This window comes from Xenopus laevis, chromosome 4S (genome assembly GCF_017654675.1).
Source record: "Xenopus laevis strain J_2021 chromosome 4S, Xenopus_laevis_v10.1, whole genome shotgun sequence".
NCBI classification, from domain to species: domain Eukaryota; kingdom Metazoa; phylum Chordata; class Amphibia; order Anura; family Pipidae; genus Xenopus; species Xenopus laevis.
In genome coordinates, this window is record NC_054378.1 from 18723787 (window position 1) to 18736302 (window position 12516).

Here is a 12516-nt window from a genome sequence, read left to right on the forward strand (position 1 = left end):
AAATGGACGGGTTCGGGCCGACCCCTGGACAAAATGCGCGGGTCGCGGGCGGGTCGAGCTCTTCTCCTGCTCTCCCCGCCCGCGACCTATTGCTGCCGGCTTCAGGCGCCGAAATTTATAGACTTCTGCCTGCCCTTTTGTGACGTCGGGGCGGGCGCGGGTCTATAAATAAAGGGGAGCAGCGGGAGCGGGTAGGGGGCGGGTTAAGGTAATTTCTCGACCCGCACATCGCTACTTTCAAGATGTCACTGGTCTCCACAAATTCCCCCATTCTCTTAAATTCACCATTTAATAAAGTAGCCAGTGCATGGGGATGGACATGTCCCCCAGGTTCTGGTGCACAAACATAATTCTTACTTGATGCAAGACTTGCCTTAATAACAGTGTCCACAAAATGGCTCCTGCCTGCTTGCTATAATTCTGAATTCCCATACTGAAGGAAACAAGATTCAAAAAATTTATATTGTATAATTAACGTTCATTTTGCTTGACCAATGTGATAAAATAGGATTTTGAATAATTTTTTTGGGTGACGGGTCCCCTTTAAATATAAAAAACATTTTCAGCTATTTTTATAGATAAAGATTTTACAAACTGTTTATTGCTCCTTAATATAATGTGAACTATTGAATCATGAATGCATGGCACGAGCAGCAATTCCCTGGCTCCTGCTTCCTCAAGGGAACTTCTTTGATCGAGATAAAATCTAGATCCTGTCACTTTTTATTAAAAATACACCTGAATTCTCTGTGAAACAAAATCTGCTTTATCACCTTTATCTTATTTCTTTGCTTTGCTTTTTACCAGTCTCATAATGTCAATTTGAGACTGGGAATTTCTTCCTTATTACCCACCTTGCTACTTTTTTATATGCTCACATTTTTGTCTTGCTGAAATACGTTTCTCAAGGGCAAGTTCATACAATACAGAAGCAGTATCAGCCGTATCCTTTTTTTTTTCTTTTAGGGTTTTGTTCTCCTTTAAGATAGACAGTAGTTAAAATCATCAAGGGGGTTGTACACCTTTAAATCAACTCTTAGTATGATGTAGATAGAGAGTGATATTCTGAGACAATTTGCAATTGGTATTCATTTTTTATCATTTGTGGTTTTTGAGTTACTTTTATTCAGCAGCTGCAATTTCAGCCATCTGATGGCTAGGGTTCAAAATCCCCTTGCAACCGGGCGTTTATTTGAAAAACAGACTGGAATATGAATTGAAGAGGGTCCGAATAGAAAGAGGAGGTATGAAAAGTAGCAATAACCATACATTTGTAGCCTTACAGCGCATTTGTTTTTAGATGTTGAATACTGGAAAGAGTCTGAAGAGGAAGCGTCTGATTTTCAGGAATTAGTTTGTTAGCATGAATATACATTCTCCGCTTGGCCTCAATAACCGGGACCCTTGACCTCGTTTTCATTTCGGTAAGGAATGTTGGCCCCGGGTGCTCATCATCATCGTGTTGGATGATTCTCATGCGGACAATAAATTTACAGCTGTAAGAGAGAGATGAACTTGGTCGGTATAATACGATGGAATACTCGTGCCATATACACATTCCTCCGCTCGGCGAGAAATAGCTTTATCCTTAATTTTGTCAACACAAGGGACAGGCCTGCCCACTTACATGATTGTTTGAAACCCCCCCCAGTCGCTCAATGCAACGTTTTTTTAAAGGGATTATGTCATGCAGTGTCGGACTGGCCCACCGGGATACCAGGAAAACTCCCGGGGGCCCTCTTGCTTTTAAACATTTAGCCTATTTCATGGTCATTCCCTATTTCATTATGGGAAATCCATAATATTGGAAGAATATAGTTAGTAGATATAAAAGACTAGGAGAATAAAGAGATTGAGTGAGAAAATAGTTTGGAAAGTGGGCCCATGGTCTAAGGTTTTCTGGTGGGCCCCTGGCATCCCAGTCTGACACTGCTGTCATGATTTCCCTAAATTACACTGTTTACACTGCAAATGATTCACTCTACCATGTAAAAATATAATTCCTGAACCAGCAAGTTTATTTTTTTTTTAGTTGTAATATTAGTGTGTAAGCAGCCATCTCAGGTCATTGTGCCTGGTCATGTGCTTTCAGAAAGAGCCAGTGGTGCACTACAGAACTCCTTTTCAATGTAACTGAAGGAATCTCAGCAGGACCTGGATTTTACTATTGAGTGCTGTTCTTATATCTACCAGCCAGGAGCTGTTATCTGCTGATGGCCTGGGGGGGGGGGGGGGTAGAGCGGGTGATATCACTCCCAACTTGCAGTGCAGCCGTAAAGAGTGACTGAAGTTTATTAGAACACGAGTCACATGACTGGGGGCACCTTGGAAACTGCCAATATGTCTAGCTCCATGTCAAATTAACTATAAAGATATCCATTTGCTCTTTTGACAAACTAATTTTAGTGCAGAAGTCTGCTGGAGCAGCACTATTAACTGATTCATTTTGAGAAAAAAACATGTTTTCCCATGACAGTATCTCTTTAATGTCTGATAATGAAATTACATATCTTGGATATCCTTAGCGCCGGATTTAGTGGGCGGGCACCCCGAGGCTGCGTGGCCTTGGCGCACGGCTGCATACCCCTTTCCCTCCAGGCCTGGATATTCTGCGCCCCAACTGAATATTTTTCATGGAAACCTTGGGACCCATTAAGGGGCTGTTATGCTTCTGACTTTTGTTTCAAAGTAACTGATTCTTTTTCCATCCATCCATCATTATTGCTCAAGAGCTTGTGCTGGGGATCACAGCAGCCCTGCAGAACTGGACTCTCTCCGCCAGGTGGACTTGTGGGACAGAGCTCTAAAGAGAACCCCCCCCCCCCCGGCCTGACGCTGGCATGGATTAAATTGAGACCATTCCTTTTCTATTTGCAATATAATATATGGGCCAAGTAATATAGTATAGCATGCAGCTGATATTATTGCATTGGAGGCTCAGGAATTCACAGGGCTGATAGTGGAAAAAATATTTATTTATTTGGCTCTGGAGCCAGGAAATCGGCAATGTTTTGCCAGCGCTGCCGAGTAATATTTGTTCAGAATTGTCCTGTTTTCAGATGGAAGTTTGTGCAAATCCGTTTCATCGTTAAATGGATTTTTTTGTTTTGTTTTTTATTTGGTGGGGGGGGATATACAGAGTTTGTTGTTGTATTTATCCTACTGAAAGATTGATGGACTTTCACATAAATAAGAAGTGTAATAAAAGTTGAAAGTTATATATGCAGTGTGACAACATAGCCTATCAGATGTAGGATTATGGAGACCTGTCTTTGTCCACCATAATTTTATCTGGAAACCCGTTATCCAGAAAGCTCAGAATTACAGAATCCCATAGACACCATTTTATATAAATAATCTATTTTTTTTTTTTTTTTTAAACTATTCCCTTTTCTCTGTAATAATAAAACAGTAACTTGTACTTGATCGCAACTAAGATATAAGTAATCCTTATTGGAAGCAAAACCAGTCTATTGGGTTTATTTAATGTTTATAGGATTTTTTAGTAGACTCGAGGTATGAAGATCAAATTACAGAAAGATCCGTTATCCGGAAAACCCCAGAGACCATGCATTCTGGATAACAGGTCCTATACCTGTGTATATAATATTTTTGGCAACATATTGGTCGGGTGCCCATCTGAAAGACCCCATTCCTGAATCGATTAGCATTTTTATAAATGGGTTGACCTTATCCATGGGTTTAGAAATAGATTGGGCAGGTTTTGGCCAGCAAGGTGAGCCCCTGACTCACACTTATCTGATGTTCTTTACCAGGGCCACCATCAGGAATTATGGCAAGTGGTCAGGCTTTGGGTTGGGAAAGGCGGGTATGGGTTGGGTGCTGGTTTTTAAAAAACAGATCACTGCAGGTCTCTTCTATGGGGGCCTTAACTGCAGTATTCCTCTGATGGCAGCTCTACATCACCAGTAGAACCAAATCCAAACCCTAGCATTATTTTTATTCTTCTCGAATTTGCAAAATGTCTTGGATTTGGTTATATATTTGGCTAAATCTTTGTTGAAGGATTCAATATCCAAAAATGTTAGCTTTAGCGCATCCCCTGCTATTTACTGTTCTGCTGCTTGAATACAGACATCTGATTGGTTGGGGCAGATCACTTGTGTATAAGTGGCGCTGTTGTTTAGTATGGAGTGTGGTAGACCTGTGCTGTGGTACTGCGAGTGACAAAACTATCAAGCCATCTCCCAGCTGCAATAATGGCAATATATATTATATAACAATATATATATATATCTATGTGTGTGTGTGTATATATATATATATATATATATATATATATATATATATATATATATATATATATATATATATATATATATATATATATATGATCCCACTGGTGTCTAATAAAAGGGCAGCTAGTAAGTTGCAGGTAAAACTTAGTCCCTTTGTAAAATGTATAATTAAGCAATTGAATTCTTAATGAATCAGATGAAAATTAAGCGTAGGACTGGCCAGATATGGGATGACAGTGACGTAGTTGGCCAGCTTAAATATATTGCAATATATGGACAAACAATCCCTGTGTTGTTTAAAGGGTAAGGCATTTTTTAGTAGCAGTATGCACAAAATGTCTCTGTCTTAAATATATTGATAATGGGTTGAGTGCAGAGGACCTCTTGTAGTTGACTATATGTATTTTGTGGTCACACCCTCATTGCACCCCCGCCTAGTGTTTTTAAAAAATAGTGGTGAGCACAACTTTCCCTTGTTTGTTATATATATATATATATATATATATATATATATATATATATATATATATATATATATATATATATATATATATATATATATATATATATATATATATATAGTGAATAAAGTACCCTCTTTTGTAAAATATAAGGATATTATAAGTTACCGAGGAGTTTCATGACCATATAAAAACACGAGGCCGAAGGCCTAGCTCATATTTTACAACTGGGGGTACTTTATTTATTATAATACACAAATTTCAATGAGTGACATCAGAACTCACCGTTTATAAGGATATAATTTACAAGATATTCATGGCTTTTGTGTATTATATATATATACATCACTTTAACCTTGGAGGGATTGCAGTGAGCTTGAATGATATCAGTGAGTTGCTTTGTAGAGGCAATAAGGTATTTAAAGTCTATTATTCTATTTAGCAACTCTGTCGGGTTAATTATAGCCAAGCTTGCTAGCAGATGGAAAGACAGACCTTTAACCCTTTCCTCTGCTGATAGTATATCAGGCCACCAGGGATTCGCTCAGGAGACTCTCACTTTCAGCTTTCAGGACACAAAATGAAATGCGTTTTTTGACTCACTAGTGATTGAGATTTTTCTCTTGGGAATATCGCACTTCAGTAAATGTTTGCCAGTAGAGCCGACTCCTTATCACATTGCTGCCACTGAGTGTTGTTGAGTCACAAATCACAACCTTTTAGCCTCGTCTTCCCCTTTCACCTCCATAGCAGCCATTCTCTGTAACAGACAGTTTGTTTTTCCCTATAAGAGATCTGCCCACCCGCAAGCATTTAGATGAACATCTTAGGAGAACCTTATAAAGAAGAAACTAAATAATCCCATCTAATAACTAGAGTGGCAATGCTGCACCGTAATGGAGTTCTATACCAGCCAAGGCCACTACAGCCCTTTAGCAGGGAAGATCTTTGCCTCTCAAGATTCCCATATTAGCCTCCCATACAGATAACATTAATTTTTTGATGATTTCCCATGACCCCTAAGCTTAACTTCCCAGCAGCAGCCCAGAGCCCACTGAGCATGTGCAGTGCCACCGACACACAAAAGATGCCAACATCCAAGATGAGGAGCTGCTGGAGGCAACTGGATCATGACTGTTATAGGACTGCTCATCTTCTGGGCTGGTACAATAAGATCAGAAAATAAAACAGCGTTTCTTTCCATATCCTGGATAGAACATTATAAAGGCTTTCATTTGGGATGTCTGGGTTTTTAACATGACAAAAGTGCCCATTGTGACATTGTCGTCTTTTGCTTCCTTTCTAGTTTTGTCAACCAGGAGGGTGGCAGCTTTCTCGAGAGCGGAAACAGCCGACGTTCTTCGTTGTTGTCTTAACGGATATTGACTCTGATCGACACTACTGCGCCTGCCTGACTTTCTATGAGGCTGAAATCGACTTACAGGTAAAATATTAACCAAAATACGTGTTGTTCTCTTTCTTGTTGTGTCCAAAATGACAGAAGTATTGTCTTTGTTAAAAGTGGTCTCAATCACTTGGGGGGCTGCCAAATGTTTCCTGCTTGTACCTGCCACCCTGGGCCAGTGATCCTGTTAGCAGAAAACTGTACCAGCCCAGGCTGAGTATATTCCCTGCAGTGCCCAGAACAAGCAGAGAATGTCTGCGAATGGAGGATTCTCTTGCCAAGGAGAAAGCACTTGTATGAGGAATCATCCCTTGGGTCATCAACCTTGCCTTTTATTGGCAGTTTGCCTACAAAATGCTATGGGGTAGCCTGGTGTAATAACCATAGCAACCAAACTGATGACGGTAAATGCTGCCTGCCAAATTGGCGCCGTGGCTGCTGTTAAAACATCATCCCTAAAATTAATTTAAAAAAATGCTTGTATCAATAATGTATTATTAAAGTGCTTGTGATAGTCCCCTCTTATAGCCCCTTTAATTACTAGAGATCTTGGTGCTCCAACGTAACTTCTGGTGTCAGAGATGCCTATGCTGCCATTACAACCCCCACCCAGAATCCTCAGCATGCTTCTAGTGCAGTTGGATAATGGGTTGTTCATCTAGACGACTCAGAATGCTTATTACATTTCCTACATGCACATGGAAGCTCATCTTCGAGGTCAACTAGAGCAAGCATGGGGATGAGCACTTCTTTTATATCCTAGATATTCTTGGATCTGTGGCTGAACAGTTGAGAAAAGTGGGGCCCTCGACAAATCAGATATGTAACTGCAAGTGATGGAAGGAGGCACAGTGACATCACTAAGCAGTGACATCACTAACAGAGTTTAGACATGACATCACTAAACTCCGTTTATTTTTTACAGGTTACTCAAGAACCATAACAATATGTATAAGACAGTACAAGACATTAGAGCATTTCATTTCTGTAAAATGAACATTTTTCTCTTCAGTTCTGCTACACTTCCCCCCCCCCCCCATGTGACGCAAACTTGTGATTTCTTCTCCTTTCAGTAGTAAATATCATCACAAGCTCCGGGAAAGGTATAATCCCAAACTATAACAACGCAACTCAAGAATTATGTCCCAGTGCCATTTTTTTTTTTTGCATTCGCTTTCTTTCCAGGCGATTAACAGTTCTTTTGTGGGATGACTATGAAGTATTTTTGGCGTTTTACTACTGAGGCTAATCTCGTATTGAGTGAAAGCGTATGTGAGAGGCACAGGAAGACGACCGCTTTATTCCTTTTAATAAGGATGGCTGAAATAATCTGGGGGAATGGTCACAAACTGGAAGTTCTTCCAAGAAGTCTTTGTTTTTTGGAAAAGAAAACTCAACGAGGAAATGGTTACAAGAATGATGCTTCTGTTGGATTCTTTTGTCTTGTCAGCTTCCGTTCTAGTGTACAGAAAGATCACAGGGAACCTAACAGCTATTTGTTTACTCTGTCTTTGTAACTATAAGGGCAGGGGCACACAAAGCTACTGGGGGAGATTAGTCGCCAAGTGACAAACCGCTTCTTCTTCGAGCAACTAATCTCTCCAAACTGCCTCCCAGCCAGCTAGAATCTAAATCGCCGGCGGGATGGAGCACTCACAAGGAAACTTTGGGCGACTTCGGAAAACGAAACGCTCAGAGTGTCATCCCGCCAGCGATTTTGATTTTATACTAATCTTCCCCAGTAGCTTTGTGTGCCCCTGCCCTAAAGGTTGTTCTTCCGTTCACTTGTTGTACTGGTGACATGGGTTGTCCCAATGTCTGAGTGTCAGACGTGATCCGGTATTTGTAAGGTAGGGTGGCTGGTCACTTTGGGCAGATTTATTAAGGTTCTAATAGTAAATTAGAATTCTCAATTTTTTTTATGTGTCAAAACTCACAAATTCAAATTAAAACGCACCAACTCAAATGTAAATTAGAATGTGAGATTTATCACACTTCGACCATAGAAACAGTTCTAATTCTAATATTCGCCACCCAAAACCTACCAAATTTGTTTACAAGTCAATGGCAGAGGTCAGTTGACCCATTTGAAGAGGTTAATTGTAGGGATATACTGAATCCACTATTTTGGATTTGGCCGAACCCCCCGAATCCTTAGTTAAAGATTTGGCCGAATACCGAATCCGAACCCTAATTTGCATATGCAAAATAGGGGTGGGAAGGGGAAAACATTTTTTACTTCCTTGTTTTGTGACAAAAGTCACACGATTTCCATCCTACCCCTAATTTGCATATGCAAATTCGGATTCGGTTCGGCCGGGCAGAAGGATTCAGCCGAATCCGAATCCTGCTGAAAAAGGCCGAATCCTGAACCGAATACTGGATTCGGTGCATCCCTAGGTAATAGCCTTCCTGACTTTCGCGTTTTTTTCAGAGGAAAATTCAGTTTGAGTTTCGTTCGTATTTGAATCGAATGCAAATTGACTTTTTTGGGTCGTTCCCATTCGATTGAATTTTAGACGTTCACATTTTTTTCTTAATAACCTTCCATTTGAGTTGTCAATACAATCGAATTTATTAGAGTACAAAAAATTCACATCAAATCGAAATTGAATCTTTGATAAATCTGCTCCCTTGTGTTGGTGGTACATAGAGGCTAGAAAAACCTAGAGCTTTCACCCAAAGAACAATTACCGCCACTGTTCATACTACAGGTATGGGATCCGTTATCTGGAAACCCGTTATCCAGAAAGCTCCAAATTCTGGAAAGGCCATCTCTCATAGACTCAAATAATCCAAATGTTTAATGATTTCCTTTTTCTCTGTAATAATGAAACAGTAGCTTGTACTTGGTCCAGGATATAATTGATCCTTTTTGGAAGCAAAACCAGCTTATTGGGTTTATTTAATGTTTCCATGACTTTCTAGTATATTTAAGATATGAAGATGAAAATTACAGAATTCGTTATCCCGAAAACCCTAGGTCCCTAGGTATTCTGGATAATGGGTCCAATACCTGTACTGTACCCTATGACATTGTAAAGTTCCAACCTGTCCAAACTACAAGAGGGGTTGTTCATCTTTAAAAGAACTGTGTTAGTATGATGTAGAGAGTGATATTCAGAGAAAATTTGCAATTGGTTTTCATTTTTTATTATTTGTGGTTTTTGGGTTATTTAGCTTTTTATTCAGCAGCTCTTTACTTTGCAATTTCAGCGTCTATCTGATTGCCAGGAACAGTAATGTTTGGTGGAGGAGGAATGGGCATCTGCTGTATCCATGATTTGGTCCCCTGGTTCCAGTGAAACCTTAACATTACAGGGTACAATGATATCCTTGACTATTCTGTGCATTATACTTTTTGAAACAGTTTAGGGGGCCCTTATCTGTTCCAGCACAATAATGCAACTCAGTTAAATCCCTGTGGGATGGAACCCCGACTGTGAGCCTGATCCCCCAACATCAGTACCCAACCACACTAATGCTCTTGTGGCTGAATGGAAGCAACTCCCAGCAACAACTCCCAGCAACAATGTTCCAACATCTAGTTGTAACCGTCCCAGAAGAGCAGGGGCAGTTATACCAGCAAAGGGAGGGGCAACTTCATATTCACCACCATGGTTGCAATAAGATGTTGGGGGGGCAGGTGTCCCCAGGTTTACGCTCCCATGATTTACCCAAAACTGAAGGTTGCATAACCCACATTAATGTAATTCTTTCTTTCCTGAGAACTGCGACTTTTAATGTGACTTCAAGCCATCACTGATCTTTGATTCTCATGGGGTAGGAATCTTTTTATGTAAGTTTATAAGGAATCCATGGAGAATCCATCCCAACTGCTTAACTTGGCATGAAAGGATCATTTATCAGCATTAGTGCATGCAAACAATACCACAATGTTTCTCTTTAAAATTCCTTTGAAGCATCTTACTTCACTTTGGATTCATTATTCTGGATGATTTTATTGTTTTTTTCCAGAATGAAACTATGCAAGTTCCTGTGTATGTGCTAAATCAGAGCAGTGCCGTAGTGTGCCATTGATGAGAATTCTTCCCTAATTGCGATTTATTTAGGATGACTCAAACAAAGAGTTTGGTAACTTTTTTGGCAGATACTTGAATTCAGGAAGCTTCTCCTTTTTGACAGTATTGTATTGTAAAGCAATAAATAAATACATTTTCAAATCTCTCCTTAATTGGTCCAAGAGGGGCCCCCTTAGTTCATAATGAAGTTATAGATATATAGAAATATTGGGTTAACAGTCACTCTGCTATAGTTCCAACGGTACCCAGGGCACAAATAAGCACTCACCCCAAATCTCCCCCTAACTGGCCTTCAGACTGGGCCCCCTTAGCTCATAACAAGGTTACAGATATATAGAAATATTGGGGTAACAATCACCCTACTATAGTTCCTTGGGTACCCAGGGCACAAATAAGCAATCACCCCAAATGTCCCCCTAACTGGCCTTCAGGCTGGGGCCCCTTAGCTCATAACAAGGTTACACATATATAGAAACATTGGGGTAACAGTCACCCTACTATAGTTCCAGGGGTACCCAGTGCATAAATAAGCACTCACCCCAAATCTCCCCCTAACTGGCCTTCAGGCTTGGCCCCCTTAGCTCATAACAAGGTTACAGATATATAGAAACATTGGGGTAACCGTCACCCTGCATTAGTTACAGGGGTACCAAGGGGCAGCAAATAAGGCATATTTTGTGCACCCCACAATTGATGAAGCACTTCTTCTAATGAGATCATGCTGGATATTTTCCTGTACTAAGGCAAAGGCTAGAGTGACTGCTTTGGAGAAGAGGGTAATGGTTGTGAGTTTGAGAGGTCCACTGTAAAAGAAGCAAAAAAAAAAAAGAAAAACAAAACAAGAAAAAACTTAAAAGAATGTATCCTAATCCCCAAGGTTTGGAGTTCAAATATTTGTGGAAACCATTGATCATTAACATTCTCTGCATGCTCATGAAGATAAATCATTCTAAATGTAACATTGCCAAAGTGACATCTTAAACCCATTTCTGTTGCCCATCTTGCCGGCAGTTCACTTAAATATCTTCTGTTCCCATCATCCCCTGAAGAGATGGGGGAACATTCATTTCATATTTCATTGGTTCATTGTCCTAAATAAAGTGTTTCCAGAGAAATACTTATGGATACGTTGAGTATTAATGTGTTCCTATGCATTGGAGTAGTTCGGCGAAATCCACTAAAACATCTAAAGGTCCAAGGGTTTTTTTTCTTTCATAGAGGTCCATTGCATAGATAGAGCATGTAGGATGGTTATACTCATCAAAGGCACCAAACACTGATTGATTAACATTGTTAGTTGTCAGAGTTGGTGGGACACCAGGAAGCATCCTGAACCCTCTCCGGGTCTGCAACACTGGAGAATCTTTTTGAGGCTGGTCAGCACTGGGTGATTGCAGGTAGAAGATATATGTGGGGGTGGGGGGTAAAGAACCCTTAGGTTGGTGGCCTTCCATAGGTGGTGATGGCCCCAAGTTAGGCCCAGGTATCCCAGTCACTGGTAGAGTTCTACCATAGCTGGTGGCTTATGAGGTAGTTGCCTACTATTTAATATGGGCATGATCAACAAGGGGAGTGTATGTCATGTTGGTTAGCCTTGGGTACAGTTAGTTTAATTTTTCCTGCATAAATTATTACACTTCCTTAGGTTCTAGACTTGATCTGGTCTTTCTACAGAGTTTAAGGTTGTTTATTTTTGTTTGGTGTATTGCATGCACAATTTAGGAATGCCCTTGCCTGACTATGGCTGAGGGACAGCCTTGACTTTCAGCTCTGTTTAACCAAAATCCAACCAGTCTTCACTATGGAGAAGCTGACCGCATCCATGGAGGACACTCGGTGGACTTGGTATGGACATTTGGACCCCTTGGATTCTACAAATCAAACTCTCATTATGATTCTTCCAGTTTTTTCTTTATTGTTGCCTTCAGGGGAACGTTTGATTCTGCCTTTTCTCTTTGTTTCTTTCTTTCTCTCCTAATATGTTTGCAATTTGATGCAGTTCTCAGATGGACATTTGAAAAACATTAAAAACAAATTAGAAAAAAGACATTTGATAAGCGTAGTCTCTTCCAGGCTCCTGCTTGGACCTAATTTTATATCTGCCTCAGCCTCGTTTTTCACCAAATTCTTGAGGTCCTATCTGTTTTTCCTGTTGTAAAGAGTGGGCCCTAATGGACAGCTTCTGGTGGGCTCCCCCTGCCCAACACCGTTAGGTATTTTGTTGGTTACTTATATAAGAATGTATGATGTTTCAGGTTGGGGGACAGCACTGCCCCTTATGGCATATTCGATTGGTGGAGCAGCCGAGTTCAAGGTTTGATGTGTTATCTCAAAGGCTTCCAACAATG

At 40.3% G+C, this 12516-nt stretch overlaps 1 protein-coding gene across 2 annotated transcripts in view; it reads left to right on the plus strand.

The window, feature by feature from the left end:
* The window catches only part of sbf2.S (SET binding factor 2 S homeolog), a 185014-nt gene that overhangs the window by 74865 nt on the left and 97633 nt on the right, over window positions 1-12516 (plus strand). For both annotated transcript variants that reach the window (XM_018260291.2, XM_041560994.1), the window contains exon 3: window positions 6027-6164. In XM_018260291.2, the coding sequence (XP_018115780.1) occupies window positions 6027-6164 (138 nt within the window). The remainder of the gene's footprint in view (window positions 1-6026; window positions 6165-12516) is intronic.